General features: G+C 37.7%; 1 protein-coding gene across 13 annotated transcripts in view; it reads right to left on the bottom strand.

Annotated features, from left to right (window-relative positions):
- Positions 1-27,263, bottom strand: part of LOC117291744 (anoctamin-4-like) — a 69,880-nt gene that overhangs the window by 1,098 nt on the left and 41,519 nt on the right. For 8 of the 13 annotated variants that reach the window (XM_033773629.1, XM_033773622.1, XM_033773626.1 and 5 more), the window contains 17 exons: positions 26,766-26,900; positions 24,656-24,822; positions 23,681-23,763; positions 22,604-22,666; positions 19,888-19,962; positions 15,761-15,925; positions 14,767-14,803; positions 13,652-13,763; positions 12,961-13,015; positions 12,439-12,536; positions 11,093-11,232; positions 9,582-9,734; positions 8,945-8,997; positions 8,386-8,585; positions 7,577-7,676; positions 6,871-7,058; positions 2,966-2,980 (listed from right to left, as the gene is read on the bottom strand). In XM_033773629.1, the coding sequence (XP_033629520.1) occupies positions 2,966-2,980; positions 6,871-7,058; positions 7,577-7,676; positions 8,386-8,585; positions 8,945-8,997; positions 9,582-9,734; positions 11,093-11,232; positions 12,439-12,536; positions 12,961-13,015; positions 13,652-13,763; positions 14,767-14,803; positions 15,761-15,925; positions 19,888-19,962; positions 22,604-22,666; positions 23,681-23,763; positions 24,656-24,822; positions 26,766-26,900 (1,839 nt within the window). Of the gene's footprint in view, positions 1-1,853; positions 2,981-4,474; positions 5,825-6,870; positions 7,059-7,576; positions 7,677-8,385; positions 8,586-8,944; positions 8,998-9,581; positions 9,735-11,092; positions 11,233-12,438; positions 12,537-12,960; positions 13,016-13,651; positions 13,764-14,766; positions 14,804-15,760; positions 15,926-19,887; positions 19,963-20,077; positions 20,153-20,310; positions 20,386-22,603; positions 22,667-23,680; positions 23,764-24,655; positions 24,823-26,765; positions 26,901-27,263 lie in introns of those variants that run through there. The other 5 variants (XM_033773623.1, XM_033773628.1, XM_033773624.1 and 2 more) reach the window with 4 other exon arrangements.

Below are 27,263 nucleotides of genomic sequence, written 5' to 3'. Positions count from 1 at the left end.
TGCCATTCTGACCCATCACCTGGGCCACATTTCATGGCTTAATGTAAACAAAGAATCGGTGCTTACGGAAGCTGGCAATTCTGCGCTAACGTCAAGCGTATTTCATGGGTTAGCAGGGAATTTCGACTTGTGCACATGTGTACTCCACAATACTAGGCATTCTTTGCTTACACAGCTATCGCACTAGCGCAGAATTCTGCAATTGCCTTGCAAGCGGAAAAAGGTGATCGTATTCGGCGGTAAGCAGAGCCATGAGATTGGGCCCCAATGTCATTTCCACAATAATCTTGATTGCGCCAATTTGGAAGTCAATGTTACAGTGTGATATACATTCAGTGTAGTGTGAATTTAAGGCGACGCAGCGATTACACGCCCTACGTACCTGTGGACCCCCAACTGGTGAGGGTCGCACAGACACATTGTGACATGCAAGAGGTGAAAACTGGAGTGCATGTAAATTTAAAATTTTCCGTGAACATTAAAAAGGTTTTTTAAAAGTTAAGACTTGAAGGTTCACATGGTGGAAAGACAATAATCTCTTTTGAGTAATTGTAAGCTCCAAGAGGAACAGGTGGACACAAAGTTTCAGACAGTATATTCTGCCACCTGACAACGGACAGAGTATCCACTCCGAAACATTCAGTCTACAATATTGTTCAAAAGAGAGATTAATCCACACTTTGTTTCTGCAAATTTCTCATGTTATCCTAATAAGTACTTACCTTGTCATGATACCAGTACCCTTTCCAACTTAAATCCCTTTCAAGAGTAACAGCTCCCCCCCCTGTCCTTGCTTTTCCATTGACCATCCCGAACAGACCACTATACTCAATGCACCTTCATTTCACATCATTAAGCCCGGTTCATACTTCAAATGCGAATGACGCCATAGAATTGTTTTCGCAGCAAATTCGCAAGAGTTCAGCACAAATTAACTGATGCAAATATTTGTTGCGAATGTGTGATCGCGTTTGCAGGAAATATGATTCACGCTATGGCTGTAGAAGGTATGTTTTCATATGAAGAACTCAAATGAACTTTTTTCAAACACTGGACATCTTGAACATAATCAGAACATAATCTTTAAAGAGGGGCTCCACGATCAAATCCGGTTTTGTCATGCACTCATTTTTCAGTAGAGTCCAATAGAGTTTGTTGTTGTCAAGTTTGGGTGATATTCAATCAAAATGATATTCAATCAAATTCATTGCATTTGACCTTTTGACTGGATCCAATACTCCTCTTTGTAATGTTCAAACCCATTTGTTTTTTAGCCGACGGCGCTGTGTTTCAAATTGAAACGGTGTCAAATAAAATGATATTTTACACCATTGAATACAGTAAGACAGTTTCCCCCCCCCCCCTTCTAGGAGGTTTCTATTAAACGAAAATTACTACATCACAAAACTTTATTTAGCCTTGGAGCCCCTTTAAAGGGAAGGTACACAGTTGGTTATTTTCAAAGACCAGACTTCTCACTTGGTGTATCCCACCATGAGCATAAAATAACAAGCCTGTGAAAATTTGTGCTCAATTGGTCATCGAAGTTGCGAGAAAATGATGAGAGAAACAACACCCTTGTTGGCCAAATTTGTGTGCTTTCAGATAGGAATAAAAGACTTCTGGCTAGAAGTCTTTTATTTTTTTAGTGAGAAATTACCTCTATTTCAAAATATATGCTACTTCAGAGGGAGTTGTTTCTCATTATGTTTTATACAACCAACAGCTCTCCAATGCTCGTTACCAAGTCAGTTTTTAAGTTAATATTTGTTTTTAGTAATTACCAAACGTGTACCTTCCCTTAAAGTACAAATACTTTGAGCACAACAGAAAAACACACAGTACTAGAATTGTACAATGATTACATAAACCGGTTATTATTTAAAAGCGTAACTTAATACAAAACAATTTAATTTTTGTACAAATAATTGGACTCCACTGGCCAACCAAGAGTTACATATAAACTGATAAAACCAAGTAACAAAATGTGGCTCTTTAACATAATTTGTATAATCTGAAAATAGCAGCACACTACATAAAGAAACCACAAAGCAAAGTACCTATATGAGATAATGGAGGGGCGGTAGAAGGGAGGTTTGAGTTTGGGTAGTGGAATGGGTGTAGGATTTGGGCGATTTTTTCATAAATCATGAGGCGATATCAAAATTCTCATGATGAGGTCCCATAGTCCACCTTACATCTTTTGCAAATTCCTTTCATAAAATTTACAAAACCATCCTGGAATCATCAGACATCTATTTTGTTTTTAATTCTTGAAAATATCAAGCCTTTTTAGACCCAGAACTCCTGTTAAATGAAGTAATCGCAATAAACAGTCACATTTTTCAGTGTGGAACATTTTACTTCAAAATCTGTCGCCCAGATTAAAAGCTTATAAGGGAAAGTAGTATGGCCCATCTGTGGTTTCACATCATGAAGTCAGGGTACATGACTAAGATGGTGAAAAAAAAAATTTGAAATTCTATTCTACTTATCACATTATCATACTTCACGCATGCACAAAAGCAAAGCTGATTTTCACACAGTCACGTGGGAACAATCGGCAGGTCGCCATCTTTCTTACGACGTGGACAAAATAATGTGATGCGATTTCTGAATATGTGACTATGAAGCCTGCTTTACGTTTAACGCATACACTGGTTACTGACACAGAGATGTTTTCTTGAAAACTATGTTCTAAGTTCATGCTGTAAAAATAAGCATTTGGGGGAAAACCAGTTGATTTAGCTTTAAAACTGGATTATCTTTTCAAGTGTTTGAAAAGTTTTGGTAATGGAAATCACATTCAAAATGACTTGATCCAATCAAACTCTCAAAGTTTGCTTGTAAAATCCTTGGCAATGAGCCCGTCAGATCTTCCAAACCTGTCAATTAGGTTTTGTTTTTTCCCCAAAGGCCTTTACAATAAATACACTTTAAAAACAATGAGGGCAACACTACCTACCATTTAACCCACGAACTGTGAATACAGATAATTGAAGGAGAAAAAAAACATACATGGATTATAATTATCTAACATAGAAAAGAATTCACAAAATTTATATTTCAAAAGGTGTTATGAAAGTTGAGATATGTGGTAACAACTTATAACATTAGGTGAATAGTAAACAATTTTTTTGTTCTAGACAAGTTCATACCATTGGATTTATTTAGAATTATGTATAAATAATATAAATAAAAACAATTATTGTTGTACTCTTCGCTTATTGGTTAGAATTATACCAAAGGGTAGAAATATCACGAAGGAACAAAATTAGACACAGCATGAACGAATTGATTTTAACTTTTTTTATAATAACCCTTTAGAAGTCCTCATTATTTTAACATCATTCTAATAATCCCAGCCCAAAAAAAAAAAAAAAAAAAACCTATAAAAACGCAACTAGTATTGAAAACTATTAAATATCGCCTTATCACCCGTTTCCCTCAAACTACTTTTATACTACAACTACACATACTTTACTACACGTCAATTCCAAATCAAATTATTTTTGTGGACATTTCTAGAGGTTTCGCTATGACTAAGAAAGGGCAGTAAATTCATCCATCTTGAATAGAAAAAGACATAAATATGTATACACCAATTTCACTTACATCCATTTTAAGAGTAAAACAAAGAAATCATCACCAGGTTATAGGTTTGAATCCTAAGAATGACTAGATTAAGTATTGTCGTCTAGAGTTACTGAACCACAACTTCTTCATTTGTGCAATTCATAATCATAGACGTTATACCAATGTTTGTGTGAGAGACATTGCCTGTTGCCAGCTTAGTTTGCAGAGTTCCCTTAAATAGGAAGATCATCCAAACAAACAAAAACTTCCAAAATGTTGGAATTAGTGGATGCACACTATGAGGAGATTCAATCTGCGTAGCGCAAGGGGTCACTGCAGTTGTTTGATTGCATATATTTCAAATTTTCATAAGATGGGTTTAATATATTAACAGAGTTGCTTTCATTTCCTTGAGATTATATGTTAACACCATTACTAAAGTAGTGACGACAAAGACAGTGACAAAATAGGGAGATGTCAACAGTAGGGCTATATAGCTCAGTTGGTGGAGCACTCAGCATGTTCATCCAGAGGTTGTTGGTTCAAATCCCTCTCAAGTAAACTTTGTCTTTGTTCAACTCCAGAAAAATTTCAGGATTAATAAATTGGGGGTAGGGGTGTAACACTCTAGATATGGGACAACTTGCCTCTGGTGCAGTCTGGTGCATTCCACAGAATGCCGTTAAGAGCGGGAAAAAGGAGCATTTGATCTGTGCCACGTAGGGGGGCCTATATTCTAAAATGATACTAATTTGGCACACTAGATGTCAGTTGACAATTGTTTACATTTTTGTTTGTTATGGTAATCAGTTATTTGGTTGTAATAAACAAAGGCATGTATACACCCCTTAATTTAAACATTTAAAAACAAATTCAACCGTACGTACCCACTTCCTTATAATATTAACATGCACATATATATCTACATCATGCTTTATGAACACTCAAATTATTATATAATGCACACTACGTTTTGTACAAAAAGATGCACCAATTTAAAAAAAGACCACCTGGAATATTGAAAAGTTATAAATCAGACCACTGCTTTAAAGTAGCACAAGGTTTGTTCTGTATCCTACTCCAACCAAACCTAAAACACAGATTGCACTCAAATCATGCAAAAAATGCTAAGTTCTCATCAAGAAGACTATCAACTAGAAGATGCAAAAATTGATTGTCACTTGCCCAAGATGTTTTCTTTTTTAATATTTTGTATGATTGTTGATCCTGGATGTTTGTTACCCAAAACAAGTTTTGAAAACCTGAACAACAATTTATTTTACTCTACATCAAGTGAGTTTTGTTATCAAGCGAGTTTTGTTATCAAGCGAGTTTTGTTATTATTTGTTATTGGTCATCCTAGTTGTTGTCATCAAAAACGTGTTTTAAAGACTTCAAGGACAATTGGTTACTCTGATCATGAAGGTAGAATTTGCTCAAATCAAATCTTTTACAAGTTGACTGTGAGGTTTCTTTGAAAACAATATTGTTAACTGAATTTTCATCTTAGATGTTATTCATCAAAATCATCTTTAGCTTTAACGGTTTTACAAATATCCGTCAAAAAATATTGCTACTTGACTTTGATTTTTCTTGCATTCTTTACTTTTTGACTATATCATTTTGTGCCATCTCGTTTTTAAATATGATAAATCAGACGCTATTCACTGTTAGAAAGGACCTTCTTTGTTCTTTCTTTTCCCGAGAGAGTTAGTGTAGATCGTTTCAATAAATTCTGAGAACTGCAAGTTGGAAATGTCAGGGCTTAAAAAAATAAAAAATACTTCTCCCAAACAGGAATCTGCAATGCTATCTTCAGTTGGGAAACTATCTTAAATTTTTTTTTTTTTAACTTCTGTTTGATCTACTTTTCACTGTATTTGTCGACCCTTGTGGCTTTCCACTATATTTGTTGGCCTCTGTTCCATACTTAACATTAACGACGACTACAATCACCCATGCTCCCTACATAATAATAGTAATCATAAAACAGTTATCAAAAATAGCCTGTATAGTAAAATCCTTCAACAAACATGAGTTAATATAAAAAAAAAATTTACACTGGACTACGTGAGTAATATTTTTTTTTTTTTTGCATTCGACTGAATAACTTCCTTAAATGTTTTTCGTACAAGGAAAAAATACAGAGAGATATTGGTCCTAATTCTATACTTGACTAAAATGGTCTGGAGGACTATGGAATAAAGTCTGGTTGCAACGTAAGTTTTTCAATCATTACGGCTGACCGCTGAGGAAATAAAAACACAAAACAAGAAGCAATTTACAATCAGAAAGAAAAGTAGAAAGAAATGTAGAAAGAAAAGAAAAACCTTGAAGATTCGAGGCCCGATTCTGGGCCGATTTGACCCTGAAAATTTTAGCAAAATTTTATCGGTTATTTTATTTTATTTGAGAAAGTTACAAGCATCAATTTTAAGCTCTTCTATGACAAAAACCGCCGATTCTGATAACGGGGTAGATACATTTTTATCTGCTTTTAAGCAGAACAATTCTTTCAGGACTAAAAAGTCTCCCGAAAAATCAGAAAAACCTACTCCGCGGTTGTAGAATATATAGTACAACAGCTCTCTAAAGAACAAACTCTACCTGTTTGGTGTTTCTTAGGCATGACTTCAGTATGCGAATGAAGCAAGTCGGGCATTTAGACTTGCAGTCTATTATACAGGGTTTACACAAAAAGACAAACAAATAATAGCATGCACAGACACTACTAGTTCAAAAAGCAGTAAGACTCGTAAAACAGCTCTAGTGACTTCAGACTCACTGAAGCTTGGGTCTGGTTTTCACACGTAATGGTTTCGCAATTTCATGTCATTTGACAAATCTAAAGAAAGAAATTAGGATTCTCAGTCCCCCCCCCCCAATTATTCTAGACCCAGAACCTCCCAGATGTTACAGATTGGGAGGTTTACAGACTATGCATTTGTATGTGCACCACCAGAAATACAATACCATGGGTTTGAACACAATGCGACTATTTCTTTCTTCTTTTGGCACTGCTTTACTTCCTCCAAGAAACTCTGAAGGCTCATTGAGGTTTGGAGAAAATCCTGAGAAATCACACGTTGGTATTTACATTATAGACCAATCCAACAAAACAAAAATGATAGTGCCCCCTATTGACAAAATTTAACAACTGCGGTGTCTTTGTGCATGATCTAGGCACTGAAGACACCGCAGCAATGGTGCACGCCAGGCTCAACCGTTGCGCGCCCCGATTAATGTATTAATCTAGGGAAAAAAAGAGTTAGAGAAATTTGAGAAAACACCTACCTTGTTGACGGGTCCTTTCCGCCATCTTGGAACTGACTTGCACGTTTCTTCTGGACGATGTGATTCCTTGTGGCCTCCTCAAGAGCTTGTTGAGACAAATAATTCTCTCTCTTGATTTGATTCTTGACAAAGTCAGGCATGTCAGGTACGATGTACTCCAAGGCAAACTTGATCAAGAAGATTACATGCTGAAATAAAAAGGGGCACAAGAAGAGGTAGAGAGAGTGTTGAGAACCAAACTCCTTTTAAAGGCAGTGGACACTATTGGTAATTACTTAAAATAATGACTCCCTCTAATGTAACATAGTTTTCGAGAAAGAAGTAATTTTCCACAAATTTGATTTCGAGAACTCAGACTTAGATTTTGAGGTCTTGAAATCAAGTTGTGTGACAAGGGTGTTTTTTTCTTTCACAGTTATCTCGCAAACTCGACGACCAATTGAGCTCAAATTTTCAAAGATTTGTTATTTTATGCATAATTATGACATGTTAAAATACACCAAGTGAGAAGACTGGTCTTTGACAATTACCAATAGTGTCCAGTGTCTTTTAGCAGAGAATAATGCTCGACAAATTTCTTTGCTAAGCAAAAACTGAGTCGGGAACCAGCCACAACAATACAAACCTAACACAATTTGGGCTGGTAACCTGATCCTGCTAAGCTATACTATTGTGTGCTTAGCTTATTTTTTGTTATTATCCTCACCTCATAGACTAGCACAAGAACTAATCTCATGGCAAAGACACGCCAATAATGCAGAGTTAGAGTGTAGGGAGGGTCAGGTCCCGTGTAGAAGCCACGATATCTAAGAACAAACAAAGAGAATGTGAACAAATCAAATCAAATAAATAATAGAAAACCCTTACATTCAATAAAGTTCTTACTTATAAACGATGTGACCTATGTTTACATTCAAACCGCCCTCTGCTGACAAAACACTATATACGTCATGTTTCGCCGGGCACTGAGTTGCATAGTCATAGTAAGATTACGTACACTTTCTAGCTGGCTGCCAAAACACAAAGGTTTTGCCCGGCGGTATGCGCGCGAATCATGTTATGGTTTTCGTGTGACGTCAGAGGTCACATCGTGTATACTCGGTCACTAATAACTAAAATTATACACTGCACACACACACAGGTCCATGTCATTTGATTGGCAGAACAATTTTGATTGATTTTTCCTGGTGTGATTGGCAGCATACTGCGCCACAGCACCTTGTAAACCATTTAACGGTGCTTTAAATAAATAGGTCTCATACTTTAAATTGTAGCTCCAAATACCTTACAGGAAAAAACTGAGTGCTAGGGTTGTGGTAAAGCGCGATATAAGAACAAAGTTTTTTAAATGTTACATATTTATATATTTTGTTTAAAAGCCACTCTTGGTACGGGGCTACAAGAAAATCAAATACTTAATGTGAAAAGAACTCAGGGGAGCTGAAGGTAGGAATTGATGTTCATCACAAATTATAAAACAGTCTAGAGTATTATTATTATTATTCTAACTTATACCTGCACAGTTCCACTTCCTGGCCGGCCAGATCGCCAGCTTCTGGTGGGTAGGTGTTGTTTTTTGGCATGGACCCATCCATGAAAAAGCTGGTGTTGAAAAGGGACAGAGAGTTCAAGACGTATCCGTCCATGTTCCGGTCGTTCTCCCACAGGTAAACTTGCCGGGGAATGAAGTCAGATGTGAACGCAATGACACAAGCCTGAGAAAGATACACAAACAGGAACAATAAGCCATTTTGAAGGTATGGTGGACATAAAACTACCTACATGTTGGGTTTGGGTAAAATGGTCTTTTATAATTATAATTATAATTTGGGACGCTAATTGTCCTTTTATTAATAAGAGCTGAATTGCGAAGGACGTGGCTACGTCTTTGCAGCCAGCCACCTCAACCCATTATGACCACAGAGCACAGCCAGAGATTGAAAATGTTTCATTTTTTCCCGAGGGAGGAAAACCAGGTTGGTCTGGAAAACCCTCATGGCAGAGAACCAACGCACAACTCAACTCACATATGGCCTTCAATTTGTTGCTGTCAATGACAACGTATTATACTCACATTGGACAGGACGGCAATGTTACCAATGGCAACCAAGATGGGATACCAGGCGCCTGTTGGGAAAACCAAACAAAAACAAATGCTAGTTAATCTCACGAAATGGAAGAAAGTAAAAAATACTTAAAACATTCCTATTTGCGTAATGAATTATTGTCCCACAAAAAGTGCAGCCAGAACTAACACTTAGGGTACACTAAAGCATTCAAAGGTACTGGAAACCTTAGGTGAAAGACTAGTATTCTCGCTTGATGTATCTCAACATATGCATAGTTAAAATAACAAGCCTGTGAAAATTTGGACTCGATTGGTCATCAAAGTTGCAAGAAAATAATGAAAGATGCCTAAAAAAGGCCTCAGGCCTGAAGTCTTTCAACATTTGAGAGAGAAATTACCTCTTTTTAAAAAACTATGCTACATGTACCTCAGAGGGAGCCATTTCTCACAATGTTGTATACTATCAACAGCTCTCTATTGCTTGTTATCAAGTAAGTTTCTTTGCTGCCAATTATTTTGAGTCATTAGCAGTGCCTCTAAATGAGTTTAAGTTGCACAGAGTTTATACTCTCAAAGTTACAAGTCAAACTGTTTAAAGCAAACAAAGAAAACAAAAGACTCCATTACAAATGTTGGCACTTACCGATATCTTGGGCTCGAGCGGCAAATGGACGTCTCAGCTGCGTGACAAACTTGTAGGCATCGAGACGGATCTCCATCAAATTGTTGACCAGTGCAAAGAATGGGGCCAAGGGGAATGCCGCAACGAAGATGGTCACAAAACCAAACTGGACGGCTGCAGAAATTCATTCAAAAATAAAAATGTCAAGAATGAAAGTCATTCTGGATAATTCAAATTTATTAGTTCCGACAGCTCTCTCCCACTTCACTTGAAATTCCAGAAAAGCCTTAGAAGCAATCGATTCCATCAAAACCCGGAGGTATGGCAGCTCATTTGTTCCGGCTGCCATTCAATTGTATAATGGCCAGCTTGAACGGTGAGTTGCAGTACCATTCTGTAGCTAAACGCCTTTGTTGTACATGTAAGTGCATTTTTACTTCTGTTGTTGTTTAGTGTTCTTTTTCTGTAAAATGCCCTTTTATCTGTCTGTGGTTCACTTTTTAACTCTGTATTTATTAGGCCCACTATTTTTATGTGGTAAGGTCTATCCCATTTTTAAAGTTGTACCTTTTTACTGGAGACTGTATTTTTATGTGAGCAATAAGGCCAAAGGAATTTCCCATGCAGGGACAATAAAGTTGTATTGTATTGTATTGTATTGTATTGTATTGTATTGTATTGTATTGTATTGTATTGTATTGTATTGTATTGTATTGTATTGTATTGTATTGTATTGTATAAATGAGATTTACGGTCAGAATTTTAAGTCCAGTCATCCATAATTGCTTTTGTTGTTCTTTGCAGTCATGGCTGCATAATGTGAACTGAACGATGTTTCATTTTAAAGCCTACCCCACAAACCCACATTTTTTCTCAAAATGTTCAACCTTTACCAATGATATAAACATATTTAAAATGGGTATAGGGTAGATGGCCTTAGCTTTCGATCCTAATCGGACCATTATTCAGAGCAATAAACAAGTACAAAAATATCCAGTTATAGAAACAAGAGGGGAAAAGGATGAAAGAAAGGGATTCAGAAAGAGCGGGAAAAATTACAGCCTATATAAGTTCGATTTTTAGAAACAATTGGTGGCTATGAACCAATGACAGTTAAGTGTGAGGACAAAGAATGGTCAGTATGAAAGGGAAGATTACTGGACCAGAAAAAGGTAAATACATTGTATGTATAAACAATGCGGGGAAATAATATAATAATAATAAACTGCAGCATTTATAAGGCGCACTTTACTGAAAAAGAAAAACATTCAAAGGCGCCGATCAAGTTTTGTCAAGATGTTGGAAAGCAAGGAAGAACAAGTGTATTTTGAGTTTCTGCTGGAAGAGGGATGGTGCTATGTTGGAGTAAGCCCTGTCCCCGAAACATCTTTAGCACATGATATAAGCATACATGTATTTAGCACATTTATGACAGAAACATTTTCACAGAACGGTGGTTTATTACTTGACAAGGAGAAAAGAAAAAGAACATACAACCTTTATCCATGCCTCGACCTTACAATGGCACTTACCCATTTCCAGGTATTCTTTGAACAATCCCCGGGGGCCGAGCTCACCCCGGTCAAAGTCCTTCTCCCATTGGTCATAGGATCCCTTCCCTTCCTTCTGCTCCTTACGCCCGGTGCGGGAACGCCAGAAGTTCAAAAACAGCCTGAAATCGTTCCACAAAAAGTAATAAAATAAGTTGTCATACACTGCCTTGACTTGTTTCTCTATGTGTAAATAATAGACAAAAATCACATGCTTAACCATAAACAAAATTTTGGGCGCCTTTAAATGAACACAATTCTGAGCAGGAAACTTAAAGGGTATATGTGACCCGCTACGTGAAAATGAGTCAAATGTTGACAATTTCAGGAACTGAGTTGCATGCATGGCTGGAAAGAACACACCAGCAGCAGTAATTTGGTAAATATGTCTAAGCTTTGGGGTGTGTCGCGTTGCTGAGTTACTCCCGTTTGAAATTAGCCGATACATCATTTTTTCTGAAAAACGAATTACAAGTAAAGTGATGTTTTAAACTACATGTACCATTTCGCACAAAAGGATACAAATTAGACATAAGTACATGTATGATCACAAAATTGTTGTATTCAAAGCCTTATTGCCTAAGAGTAAGTGTTCTACAGGTTAACCATGCAAATAAAGATCTTAAAAGGTAATAAAAAAATTTAAAAAATATTTTTTTTAATTTTTTTTTATTCTCCATAATAAACTGTCCATAACTTAATAATGCATCTGGCGACATCTGACTCATTTTCACAGAGTGGGTCACATATGATGTTTACGTTTGGTGATAGCGCTGAAAAAAAATGGTAATAAAAACTTGCAATGTAAGAAGTACAGCAGCTTTGGATAGTATAATTCAACTTGGAGAACCCTTTCATTCTGAAGAACTGCACTTTTGAATATACCACAGTAACGCTTCTATATACAATCCAATTAACAATCAATGCATGAACTGATCCAACGACAGTAAGCTACCAGTACGCAGTGGTATAACCAGACAGGAGAATGGGGGGGGGGGGCTTAACAGTAACAACAGCATGTCCAATATTTCCAACTTTTAACAGATGTTAAATTTGTATCTAGCATGACAAAGGTCGTGGGTTCGAGTCCCACCTGAGTGGTTTGCCTTTGGAGTTTTTCACAGGACTCACGGGAAGTACTGAGTCAGTTGGGTGTTGTCATGGTAATGAAATGACACTTTCATCCAAACAGACACATAAAAACAATTCTAATGAAGCATGAAGAGTCGATCGGCTCTACACACAGATGACAGATTTATGTCTCTTCAAACACTACTTAATTTTAAAGCATAACAACAAAACATTTACTGTTTTGTTTTTAAACTTACGGCAGAAAGATTTCAATGAAGTTGTTGAAGAACTGCTTGCCACACATGACAATGGCCAAGTTAATGAACAATTCTTGCAAGCATCCAGCTGGATCACACTAAAGAGCAACCAAATGACAACATTATCCAAAGTGAAAGACAAGCATAGAATCCTACCAATCCTTGAATCTGCCTGTTCAACAAAATGTGATGTAATAAAGCAAAATGAGTTATTTGTCGACGCAGGTACATTTTTATGTTATGATACACTGAAGAGCGCATACATGTATGACAGCATTATTCAATTGAAAGGACAAGCATGAGCCCTGTTGAGGTATGGTGGGCATTTCGACTGCGTGCACGCACTCAACAATTTTCATTTATGATTACGCAGGTTTGTTATTTTATGTATATGTTGAAATACACCAAGTGGAAAGACTGGTCTTTGACAATTACCAGTAGTGTCCCTTGTCTTTAAATGCATTGCACTTTGATTGCATTTGAAATGTTGTGGGTCAAAGTTCATACTCATACTGATCTCACCTCCTCTTGGCGTAATCCGAAGACCTGACCGTACTTGTTAGGATTTCCTGGAAGGCTGAAAAGTCAAACAGAAAAAAAACATCTTACCGTCATCATTGTATGGGTTGGTTGTAAAACACACGTACATATTTGGTTTGCGAAAATAAAAATATTTTGTCCTGAATGAAAATACTACTGTAATTCAAATACTACTGCTTTTCTAAGACCATTTGGGTAAAAAAAGAAATTTTTTTTTACCCGCATGAAACTTGAGGCACTGGACACTATTGGTAATATTTGTCAAAGACTAGCCTTCACTGTTGGTGTACCTCAACATATGCATAAAATGACAAACCTGTGAAAATTTGAGCTCAATCGATCATCGAACTTGCGAGATAATAACGAAAGAAAAAAACACCCTTGTCACACGAAGTTGTGTGCGTTTATATGGTTGATTTCGAGACCTCAAGTTCTAAATATGAGGTCTTGAAATCAAATTTGTGGAAAATTACTTCTTTCTCGAAAACTATTGCACTTCAGAGGAAGCCGTTTCTCACAATGTTTTTTACCATCAACCTCTCCCCATTACTCGTCACCAAGAAAGGCTGTATGCTAATAATTATTTTGAGTAATACCAATAGTGTCCACTCCCTTTAAATAATGCCGCTTTTGCCCCCTGATTAAAATTGACCTTGCATAGTGTTTTCTTTACCTTCCCTTGAAGAAGGCCACATAAAATGATGAAGAGTAGTAATTGACAAAGGCAAAGAAGTACATCTTGAAGGTGTAGCTATCCTCATATTCAGTCTCCGTGCGATGAAGCTCTGTAAAAGAGACAAGACAAAACATTATGAAAGTAAAGCCGTTTCCCCCATTAGACCTTGTTTCTTCCGCTGCCACGCGGAAAGTTACTGTGACTTGCTGTGGTGTAATACACCGACCTAGGCTCTGCCCACGGCGCACGTATGAGCAAGAACACATGCGCCTCTCCATTGCCATTCTGCACAACTCTGCCACGTGCGCCAAACATGCATGTCGGCCTTTATAGTACCAGACTTTTGGTTGTGCAATGGGTTGTGATCAGTCAATACACAATGGGGCCGGGCCTAATGGATCGGTCTACTCTACCGTGCATTCCCACCTGGACTGATACGCCACGAAGCTTTACAGCAGGAGCACAGCTGTTTCCGTTGGACTCTTTAGTGGCCATTATAAGTACACGTGGCTGCGGGAAAGTCTTCTGCGACCTCTTTTGGCACGTTAGTTTTTACATCACGGTCATGTTCGCAGTAAGTTGCCAGGGAGATCAGTCCCCATTTGATTTAATTTTGTCATTCTACGGAAAAGTCACGGAACTCTATCATGTTAAATGATAACATGTCATCTCAATTCTATACATGGTGGTTTTGAAGTAAGATTCAGACCGAAAGGGACAAATGATATTTTCTTATCTCAATTTCAATATTCAGGAACTTGCAGCTATTTTAAAAGTATATCATTACTTTATTCGGTGTTACCCATACACCGATGTGTGTAAGGCACTGTATACTAAGTACTTTCCCAAGTCCTGCGAAATTTATTTTTGATTGTTGTTTTATTTATTTTTTGATTGACTGCTTGTTTGATTAATTAATTCACTTATTTATTTATTTTTCACTTATTTGTCTTTTTTTTTTTACTCTTAATGTTTTGTAGCGTTGTCGTTTCTGTTATGGGTTTTTTCCCTTTCATTGTTGCCTTGTTTGTATTTTCTGTACTTGTATTGTTGAGGTCAAATAAATAATAAATAATAATAATAATTTTCAAAGATGAAAATCAGTAACTTACCAAGTTCAGTCAGCCAGGTTGCAATTCGGTCATAGAGCTATGAACAAAAAAAGAAGAAAAAAACAGAGATTATATGAGCTGCAATAAAAACATTAAATATACAGAGCTCTAAAAATATAATACAACTGATCCATGGCCCAGTTGCACAAAGATGTCTTTGGGCCTTGTCACCATGGCAACTTTTACTGGCAACTTGGAGGCAACCAACTGCAGTACACGCTACAGGACTACTTTTGTTGTACAAAAGGCATTCTGCAAACAATGTATCATAGTCCCCCAGAAAAAATGTGTGAACATTGAAATGTGAAGGCATTTTCATCCCCAAATGGTTGCCTGTAAATTGCCTCCTGTGCCCTTAAACTAAAAGAACAATGTTTCTTAAGTTGGAATGTTTAATAGTTACACTCGGTTCTTATATATCAAACCCTTAGGGGTAATCAGTAGTTTGTATCACTAGGGATCTTGCTTAAAGACAGTGGACACTATTGGTAATTACTCAAAATAATTATTATCATAAAACCTTTCTTGATTACGAGTAATGGGGAGAGGTTGATAGTATAAAACATTGTGAGAAACAGCTCCCTCTGAAGTGACATAGTTTTCGAGAAAGAAGTAATTTTCCTTGAATTTGATTTTGAGACCTCAGATTAAGAACTTGAGGTCTCGAAACCAACCATCTAAAAGCACAAAACTTCGTTTGACAAGGGTGTTTTTTCTTTCATAATTATCTTGCAACTTCGACGACCAATTGGGCTCAAATTTTCACAGGTTTGTTATTTTATGCATATGTTGAGATACACCAAGTGAGAAGACTGGTCTTGGACAATTACCAATTGTGTCCAGTGTTTTTAAGGACACAAGTGTCACGGCAGGGACTCGAATCCACACTCTGCTGATCAGAAACTCACAAACTTGAGTTCGGTGTTCTAATCTGGATGGCACCACATGCTACAGACTACATACAAATTTGTTCCTAGATGCGTTTCCAACTTACATTCTGCAGAATCATGATGATGACCAAGCTGATACAGGAAGCAGTGATGGATGTAATAATGGAGGCATTGGAGCTGATGATACCAGCACTGGATGCAGCAACGGCTGCCTTGATACCGATACGGTAAACGATCACACCAACAACTGCAGCGAGCACCAGGAATATCTAAAGAGTCACCAGAGATGGGATGGGAAAAATTGTCAAACACCAGGCAGAGTGACTAAGAATCCATGTGTCTTTTGTTGTAATCGTCATGCGCTATGTAATGATAATTTATGTTCAGAGCATTTTCCAAACCTCAGCGTAGGCTCCGTCTGCAGCTCTTGGCTTTGTATGATGTTAGAGCCCAAGCTTGAGCCAAAGGGAGCCCAAGCCGAGCCCGAGCCCAGAGCCCAGTCCAAACTCCAGCCGGAGCCCGAGCTGGAGCTTGAAATGGAGCCCAAACTGAAGCCAAAGCCGGAGCAGGAGCCCGATTCAGGGCCAGAGCCCAAGCCCGAGACAGAGCTCAAGCCTGAGACAGAGCCTACGCCTGAGCCCAAGCTGAAGACAGAGCCCAAGTTGGAGCATGAGCCCAAGCCAGAACCAGAGCGCAAGCCTTAGACAGAGCCCAAGCAGAAGCCAGAGCCCAAGTTGGAGCATGAGCCCAAGCCAGAACCAGAGCGCAAGCCTTAGACAAAGCCCAAGCAGAAGCCAGAGCCCAAGTCGGGCCCAAGCCCGAGCCCAAGTCAGAGCCCGAGCCCTAACTGGAGCCTGAGCCCAAACTGGAGCCCAAGCCCAAGTCAGAACTAGAGCAAAAACCAGAGCCCGAGCCCAAGTGGAGCCCAAGCCCAAGCCGGACTAAAGCCCAAACCAGAACTAAAGCCCAAGCCAGAACTAAAGCCCAAGCCAGAACTAGAGCCCAAGCAGGAGCCAGAGCCTAGGCCGGAGCCTGAGCCGAGCTTTGGGATAAGGCTCAGGTAAAGAACATATTTCCATGAATCCGTGTTGTATAATATGTGAAAACGGACCACTTTTTTCAATGGATGACGGACACAACGATTACGGACACATGAATTTTCAGTCCAAAAGATACAGATAAGGTAATTCAAAAGGCAAAAATACCCAAAACAAACCACCCTTTTAACTTGAGTTCTTGCTCATTAAAAACAAAACCCCTCGAGCCATAACAATTTATTGATGTGGTGCTTGACAGCCAATACCCACACACATGTAAAACCACAATTCTTGCGAAATAGCAAATTTCAACAAACATAAGGGGTCTGTTTTTTTCCCGAGCAAGAAGTCAAATCTAAAAATTAAGAATCATATGTGCTTCAAAATATTGTTTCAACCATAAGAAATTGTTGTTTAGGGTTTTTGATTGTTTCAGTTTTGTTCTGATGTTAACTTTTTGCAAGTCACTTCTCCTCCATGGAAAATATTCTTGACTTCAAATTTTGTTTTGTCTCAAACTATTCTTGAAAGAATGAAATCACAGGTTTCAGAACTTCATTTAGATCAAGATTTGAATTCTATGATCAATACTATATTTTGGCACTTGATTCGTGCAAAAAAAATGACCATACACCGGATTAGTGATTAAATGAGGGAAGTGACGAGGAATATTATTTAAGCTGTTTAAAAATCCCCAAAACATTCCTCTAACTGGCATTTTTTTAAACAGTTTTCATTGAAATAAGTAAACACACAGTTGGTAAATGTTTCAATTATCTTTCTTTTCCCGCCCTTTTTCAACATACAATGTAAAAGATTCCTCCAAATGAATTTTTACTACCAAGAAAATATTGAAGTTAACCACTTCATGTTGAATGACATGTACATGTATATTCATCAAATAATGTTCAAAATATAATACCCCCGAGAGACATGGAAATACCAACGTGACATGGTTATGTAACCCCTCAATTTCAAGACTGAACAGTGTTCAGACATGACAAGCAAATCCAAAGTATACCCAGAGTTTTGAAGTATTTTGAACTTTTTTTTATGACACTTTGCTCAAATAAGCTCTCATTTCATTCTACTGAAATTAACGCCACACGAGCAACTGTGTACAACTCTCTTTTTTCCCTTTTTTTTTAGCCCCAAAAATGAAACCACCATAAGTTAAAAATATCCGACTTACGAAAAAAGTAACAAAAACGAAACCGGCAACAAATCTTGGAAAGCGGGTGCGGAAGCTGACATGAGGTTCCTCTTCCTGGACAACAGAGAGCGTGCAAGCATGCAGACAGAAAGCCCAGGGGGGGGGGGTGCAAGAAGGGTTAAAGAAGCAAAATCAATTAGCAACATTAAAAAGCCGTGCATGAACAAGCAAATCACATTCAGGTGCAACTCATTAGTTGTTGCAGACCATGCTGGCAGGAGAAGGAAAAAAGTGAACAAGATTTTTTTTAAAAGTAAGATAAGAGTTAAGGGTTGATGGAAGCGAGTCAAGTGGCGTAACCAGAAGGGGTTGGGGAACGCTCCTCCGACTCCCTTGAAACCCTTGACCCCCTCATCACACCCCAAAATGAAATATGAGCTGAATGAAAACAAAAAAAGGTTTGATACATTAAAAAAAAATCCCCATTTACGCACACCAACAGGTATGATATTTGGTCCTTGGGGAAAAAAAGTCAGAATATTTTCAAGTACATGGGAGTACAAGGGCACAAATTGTGTACACCTGAATAGACTTTTCAGACTACTTTTAATTATAATTTTTCTGATTTTTCCAAAGGGAAACATATTGGAAATTAGACTCGAGTAGGAAAAATATCATTCCTGCCCCAATGAAGTCTTTGCCCGTGCTTGCCCCCCAATTATGTTCTTTTTCCTGCTTGCCCCTCCCTTTTTTCCTGCTTGCCCCTCCCAAATTTGTTTACGCCACTCAGCGAGTCACATTCCATATCAACCATACAAAATGTAGACCTTATGCACTGATGTCATCCAGCTGCCATCTTAGAGGTAAAACGAGAACAGAACAATAAAAAACGTACATATTTGTACGCCAGGAATACAGGTTGGCCAATGATCGGCTGCTTTTTGTACCTCTAGGTGAGGGCGCCCTACTGATAGGACATGTGCATAAGGTCTATACTAAGTGCAAATAGGTTAACTTTGTGTCACACCAGTGCAATTTACCAATTACACAAGTACACAAAACACATAACAAAGATAACACATACACCGACAGGAAAAAGGACATCAAACATGTTTAGTCATTGCAGCTTTGACCAATCAGAGCGCTGAATAGAAAAAAAGCAGCCAATCAACAGGATTGTAGTTATAAGCGGAAGAACAAGCATTTAGCACGGCGTATGGTAGACACAGGCTTAGGATTAAGCATGCCAAATATATAATGCAAATTTACGCAGCAGGTTGGTAATTGTGACAATGACGCCAAAAGATGTTTTTACTTCTTCACAGAGAAAATGACTTTTCATTAAAGGAAACTTTGAAGGATACTCGGTTTATACAATGAAAACGGTATTGGTTATTTAAACAATTTGGGAAATTTTCCTGACTTAACTTTTGTTTCATTAAATGAGTTCCTGAAAGGGTAAGAAAAGGGTCAACCGAGAGAGATTAACAGCCAAGTATCATTTCAACAAACTCGGAACTTAATTTTGTGTGTGCGACAATTCCCTTATCCTAAAACCTCTCTTAATCGTAATGGCTGATTCAAAACCTTTTTTGTTGTTGCAATTTTTGGTTAAGACCACTAGAACAAAATTCTCTAAAAGATACACGATTGGTAGAGCTGACTAAAATAGTCGCAAACAGTGTTCTTGTTTTGTGTGGTCAACCACAAATATGAAATAACGAACCTCGTAATCCATGTTGCTCTGTTTATGTTTGAGTCAACAGAACACGTATATAACTTGTATAGGTTTTTTGTAGACGAATATCCTGTGCTGTTTTTTTTTTTAAATAAATTAGTGGCAAAGTGTATAAATTGTTGCAATTTCAAGTTTCGTTAATTCGAACTGTATCAGCTTTCACGCTGTCTTTTATCCGATACGATTTTCAATAGACACCATTTAAATGCAAATTAAAAATGAGTAAAAGCAGCAACATCAGATCTTTGCATCATTGTCACAATACGTCAGCTACAATTAACAGCCCTGCCGAACACCTCTCACCATGAACACAATAGATGTTACAGACGCGAAGAAGCGGGGGAAACGGCGTGCCAGTTTCACATACGGCTCCGACGACTATGTTTATCAATAGCGGGAGCAGAAGAAACAAAAATTGCACACTTGTGGGTTAATTTTACCATTTCAGCGCCAAGGTTACGACAAAAACACAAACTACTCGAGTCTGTCTCACCATGAATGCTATTGATAAGATAGAGGTCACAAATCGGGGAAAACGCTTTGCGAGCTTGACGTAGGGTTCAGCCAACTGCAATTCAAAAGTTATTGTTTAACAGACACACATTGTTGGGAGGGGGTGACATTTAAGGTTGAACGATTAGTTCTTGTTTTTTTTTTGGGGGGGGGTATCAATCAAACACAGGTGCATTGTGGGTACATCCATCCAGACAGATTTGGTCATCTCACCATGAAGGCAATAGTTAATATAGATGCTATGAACCTCGGGAATCGGCGGAAAATCTTTACATATGGCTCTCGCAGCTGTAAAAAGGAAATTCAATGACCAGAGAGGGCGGGGGGAAAAGATAACAGTTTTGCATCGAAGAGAATGAAACCTGTCTTAAGCCTGGTTCATACTTCCTGCGAATGTGATATGAATTTTGACGTTACAGATTTGCCATGAATAATTCGCATATAAGTTGAAATGTGCTCAACAGGGCTGTGACGTCAACATTTGTAATGTATTCGCTTTCTCCGCATTCACAGATTCACAGGAAGTATGATATGGGCTTTACATATTCTGAACAAATCCTAACGATGTTTAAAATTTGAAGATATCTAGACCCCTTCATCATGATATGGCTATTTTGCTTTGCTGAAGGGTCAAAAAGTTATCACTTCAACAATGAACACTCAAATAATTTTAATGCATTTTATAATTGAGTCCGTCTCAATTTTTTTTTCTACTAGGTGAAGAACAACGAATATGGGAAAGCGAGCCAGAATTTTGTCCATCAGCAATGTTGTTTTGATACTCAGCTTCTATGACAATCAGCTGACCTAACAATAAATAAAGAATTGGTTAGTTATGGACAAGAATTCAGATTACTCCATAGAGTTATATATAAGAACTAGAGGGCGCACTGGTGATGCTGTTTGCACAAACGCAACGGGATCACAAGCTGACACGCGCTCCGTTTTGTACGTGCGATGAAGATCACATTAGAGTTTGTATTAAACGGTACGTGATGCTGTTTTGTCAACTTACAAAATGGCCGCACAAACACACACTGTGCGATGCTGTTTTGTCAACTTTGAAAATGGCCGCATGTGTGCATGCCGGGCCGCGTACATAGGCCAGTGCGCACTCTAGTTCTTGGATAATTCACGCAATACATCTCAAAACAAACAAAATGGCTGCTTTTGAAGAAATGTCCAAATATTGAACATTTCATCAACTGGAGAAAAAACCCAATAAATCTGAGTTTAAAATATCAGCACTTGCAACTTTCTGTAGGTGAAAAGAAAAGTGATTAAATAATGCAGTTGTTTACAAGATGTCATACACCAAAGTAATATTGTAATAAAAATTAAAAATTAAAATTAAGGGAAGGTAAACCTTTGGTTTTTCGGACTCGTCCGATTAAGTACAACAAAACTAAACAGTAAAATTGTGCCTTCAAAATGTGGTAGTACTTTTAGATACTGCCTGAAATCCAAAGTGGTTTTGTCCAAGCAGAATTAAAAATACGCAAGTAAAATGCACAATCTGATAATCTTTTCGAAGAAAAAAAAACACTTCTCAGATTCAATATGTGTTTGATAAAAACTTGTTTCCATAACTAGATAACTGGATTGATTCATAAAATGCTTTGTCTTACAGAAGCTATTGTATTTCTACCCGAGTGAGTTTATATTGGCAATAATTTTAAGAGTGATTACCAAACGTATACCTTCCCTTTAATATCAATGCAAGAAATGACATAAAATACAACATGGACAAATTCTGCATAACATTTTTAAAATACATAGGCAAAATTCCTATTCCTATTTTGGGAAGATTAAACTTATCATCTTCGTAGCATTATTTAAAAATGTTTTCAACACAAGCTTAAACTGAAACTATTCATTTCTCTATAGTATCTGAAAATGTTTGAGAAATTTGACTGTATTAAAAGAATAACGGAAATGTTGTTTGCTGAAACAAGTTCCTTCATCATTGATACACGTAACTCATGTGAACTTGGCTCCAGGGAAGGCCAACTAAAAAACATATCAAAAGAAATCACATATGATTGCAAGAACTTTCATTCTTTGAAAACATTTAAACTTTCAAACCATTTCTTGAGATGCTTTCAAGGTTTGTACTCAACTTTCTCATTGACTTGTCAGGTATTTTCTAATTTCATTATTCTGTCAGCTTTTTCACTAGTCCATATTAATTTACATTAAAGACACTGGACACTTTTGGTAATATTGTTAAAGACCATTCTTCCCACTTGGTGTATCTCAACATTTGCATAAAATAACAAACCTGTGAAAATTTGAGCTCAGTTGGTCGTTGAAGTTACCAGATAACTATGAAAGAAAAAACACAATGTTTTATACTATCAACAGCTCTCCATTGCTTGTTACCAAGTAAGTTTGTATGCTAACAATTATTTTGAGTAATTACCAATAGTGTCCAGTGCCTTTAAGTATGGATGCAGCTCAGACTAATTATTATCACTCTACATTTCTTGGTATGTCATTATCTTACCTTGGTAATTGGGTTGACTCTCTTATCTGGAGCAAGAGCTTCAAACTGAGGTCGACAGTTCTCCTAGAAAACAAGTTGCAAATGGTCAAGTGTAGTAGATAACTTGGCATCTGGGATTAAGCCAATTTGTTTTTACTGTTTCACCAATGTATATATATCAAGCATTGCATACATGTACGCAGTACTTTCCTGAATTCTGTGAACAAATTCCACAGGCAAATCACTCGGATGGGATTTGAACACCTATCCTTTGCATTGTTAGAACAAATGTCTTACCACTAGACCACCGAGCTAACTCGGTGGCTAGTGGTGGTTCAAATCCGAAGTTTTACCAGCGGGTCCCGCAACAGTTTATGTCATATTCAAACTGAAACAGAAGGGACTCATAAGAAAAGGAGAACTCAATTTTGATTTTGCTACTAACTTCTGGGTTTTCCAACACGCAGCCTCGTCTCAGGGTCTTGATGACAATTTTATTCTTTTTAGCTTCTGGGTTGAACAAAGACAAATTTACTTGAGTGGGATTTGAACCAAAGACATCTGGATTAAGGTGCCGGCGTTCTACCAACTGAGCTATCTAGTCCTTTGTTTTTTTTAGCGGTCTCTCGGTTTGTCAATATCTTTGTTTAGGGTGCCAGTCAGAAGCAATACTATCGTTAACTGCTGTGTAGCCAGGGATCACACCAATGTTTATGGTACAACCCGGAAAGCGGCAGCCAGGGGATCACCTTCAGGGGATACCACTTTTTGTTTCAGATATAAAACCTTAAAGTTTATTGCGATTCAGAACCGCAATGCGTTTTGGGTAGGCAGATGGGCCATTTGTTGTCATGTATATGTTGTCATGCACAACGTGCACACGCATGGCCTACATGTATATTTTTGTGTGGATTCAACAGCGCCCTCTCTTCATATTTTGCTATTCGCGATAAACCTTATAAACCACAAGGGAAACCTACTGTGTAAATTTTACCCATCAGTCAGTTTCCCCGAAGATTATCTATTGGGATTCTTTTTTTTTTAACAGAAAAGAACGGTAAAAATAAGACAAAAACAAATTTTACAAATGATCTTTACCTCCTGGTCTTCAAAGCCAAAGAGATCCCAGTCATAATCCAGCTCATTCTGGCGACGTTTCCAGAACTCACAGAACATGGTGGCTGTCAGGCAAACAAGCAAGCAAAATGATTGGATGAAATGGACAATTGTTGGCGAGAAGTTTATATTGCAAGTGAAATGAGAAAACTACATTTGGAATCATCAACAAAAAGTTGTATTAGTGCACAAGAATTAAGGAAATTAAATTGTAAATATTTCCAAGGTACATGTATAGCACCCCAAGAACATGGTGGCTGTTGGGCAAACAAGCAAGCAAAATTGTTTCATGAAATTAAAATTTGTTTGGAGAGAAGTATATATTGCAAGTGAAATGCGAAAACTGAATTTGGAATCATAAAAAAGGTGCAACAGTACACAAGAATTGAGGAAGTTATCTGCTTTGAGAACAATTTTCAAGGTATGTTTTATTTATTTATTTTTTTTGTTTCCTCTTTCTAGACAACGATCAGAGCATACTGATCGAAACGTCAAGTTTAAACCAATGGTTCTTTTGAGACCCATCCCAACTCATTTAGAGAATATCATTACATGGTGTGGAGTGTCATGGCCGAGTGGTTAAGAGCATTGAATTCAAGTCTGGTGCAGTCACCAGTGTGGGTTCAAGTCCCGGTTGTAACACTTGTGTCCTTGAGTAAGATACTTAACTATAATTGCGTCTCTTCACCCAGGGGTAAATGGGTACCTGCAAGGGTAGAGGTTGATTTTGTGTATGAAAAAGCCACAAGCGCCTTATAGGCAGCTCAGGGCTGTATACTCCCCAGGGAGCTGAGAAACATTACAAAGGGATGTTATTGGCCCTGTGACCAGGGCACTAATGTAAAGCGCATTGATGCGGTTATTGTGAATTGCGCTATATAAGAATTTGTTATTATTATTATTACTATTATTATTATTATTACTGCAAACCTTTCTATATTGTACAATAAAGCTTACCCCATAGGGACATGAACGCAGCGAAGAATACAGTTGCCCCGTTATCAAAGAGGTAGGTTAGCTGGGAGTAGAAGCAGCTCGTCTCAAGGAGCCAGTAGCTACATCTCTCGTCACATTGTGGACACATGGTAAATGTTTTCCAGTCTGTGGCATTACAGATCTGCTCACTGTCATAATAACAATAAATGATAATATGAAAATAGAATAAGCTGTTGCAAACTGCCTACAAACCAAAAGGACCGACGGTGTAAATACAAAAACATTTTAAGGGCCTGACGTTTCGACCCTAGCAGAGTCTTTCTCAAAGGCTAAAATCGAAGGCTAAATGATAGTACTACGTTTAATACTACGCTTTCAAGCCCTATAGTATTTATGAGAGCTACGTTGTTTAAGTATGAGACCTATTCCTTAACACAGCACTATGCCACAATGTAACAGTTCAAAAGGTGCTTTGGCTCAATAAGCAGCCAAACAAACCCAGAACCCACCACACTATTTAATAATAAATAATAATAATTTACCATTATATCGCGCTTAAAGCCATTATACACTTTCGGTACAGAAAAAAAAAAAAAAGTTCACAGAATTACAAATTATTTACAGAGTTTACAGAAGGTAACGGTGAAAGACTTCTCTTGAAATATTGTTCCATGAAATGCTTTACTTTTTGAGAAAACAATAAAACAATATCAATTCTCGATAGCGAGAATTACGGATTTATTTTAAATACATGTCATGACACGGCAAAACGTGCAGAAACAAGAGTGGGTTTTCCCGTTATTTTCTCCCGACTCCGATGACCGATTGAGCCTAAATTTTCACAGGTTTGTTGTTTTATATATAAGTTGTGATACACGAAGTGTGGGACTTGGACAATACAGTTTACCGAAAGTGTATAATGGCTTTCACACTACTACATTTTTAAGCATTCTAGTATTTACTTGAAAAATGAGACCTTTCCTTTGTACGTAGCACCATGGAATGGTTTACTAGTTTACACCTATGCCATTCAATCAACAAGGCACTAAACCATACTTGCTTCGTAAACAGTTGGCAAGGTTTTACCCATGCCTACATCCTTACAGACTGTGAAGGGGACAACCCTGTTTCAACCCCAGGAGTAGTTGGCAACGTGCCCCTGGTGGCAATATAATGTAAGGCAGTGGACACTATTGGTAGTTGTCAAAGACTAGCCTTCACAGTTGGTGTATCTCACCATATGTATAAAATAACAAACCTGTGAAAATTTGAGCTCAATCAGTCATCAAAGTTGCAAGATAATAATGAAAGAAGAAAACACCCTTGTCACACAAAGTTGTGTGCGTTTAGATGGTTGATTTTGAGACCTCAAGTTCTAAATCTGAGGTCTCAAATTCAAAATCGTGGAAAATTACTTCTTTCTCAAAAACTATGGCACTTCAGAGGGAGCCGTTTCTCACAATGTTTTATGTCTTCAACCTCTCCCCATTACTCATATTCAAGAAAGGTTTTATGCTAATAACTATTTTGAGTAACTACCAATAGGGTCCACTGCCTTTCACTGCCTTTCAAGTCAATAGCCCAAATACATGTAGGTCAATTGAAACCTTCACAATGAAGTGGCCATCTGGCCTTGAGCACTATTATCTTGATGGCATAGCTACTTACAAATTTTAATTGTTATATGTTGTGTGACGTTAAGTAATCTCTCATGAAAATTTTTGGAAAATGTATTGGGAGTTCAGAGTTCAGGGCTCGACTCCTTTGGGAGAACATCCAAACGACCACAGGACTTGTAGCTCAGAATCTTCACTGGACCAGGATTCTATTCTATTCAATACCAGAATCAAAATGAAAACAAAGGATAATCATCTGAACTGTTTCTAATGAACAGACACTAAGAAAAGATTCTGCTGTATGGGTGATACTCAGCAAGATTGAAAGATATTTGTAAGACTCAGACTCAACATCTTAACATCATTCTTTTGAGTCAAATGTGATGAAAAAAAAAACCAAGGACCACCCGCCTTGTCCTGTTTTAAGTGTACTTGGCCAGACACAGAAATCAATGGTCCAGTGAAAAATTTGAGCTCTGGAGTCGAGTGGGAGGGGAGAGGAGATTGAAACTTACGTAACACCGTCAAACGGTAATGAGATACATCCATAGAAGAAGACAATGAGACCAACGATGGCTGAATAGGTCAACATCTCTGTGTAGAAGCCAAGCCAGGCGAAGTAGAGTCCGATCTTCTCACCAAAGTAGTCACTAGAAGTAAGACCAGAAAACATTCAGAATCAAAAATAATTTCTTCGATACTGTAATTATTAGAACCTTTTGCTAGCCTGGTGGTTTCTTTTGATTGAGCAATACTTAGGAAGTGTGAACCAGAGATCAAACACACAATGAAGGGACTTGAAACACTATGTGGACTTGCACCCATCCACGTAGTGTTTTCTAGGTGTTGAAAAATGAGTCTTATCTTAAGCAGGCAGGTATTTGGCCCTTGGGAAAATAAAGGAGACTTTTTAATGAAAAAAATTGCTGACCTATACAAGTATGCATGGTTATGGTTTGGAGAGGTTTTTCAAGCTATTTAAGAACAATTCCCCTAATTTCTCTAGGGGCAAA

The sequence above is a fragment of the Asterias rubens genome, chromosome 6 (assembly GCF_902459465.1).
Source record: "Asterias rubens chromosome 6, eAstRub1.3, whole genome shotgun sequence".
NCBI classification, from domain to species: Eukaryota; Metazoa; Echinodermata; class Asteroidea; order Forcipulatida; family Asteriidae; genus Asterias; species Asterias rubens.
The sequence above is the reverse complement of the archived record's forward strand: the minus strand, read 5'-3'. Positions and strand labels throughout refer to the sequence as shown.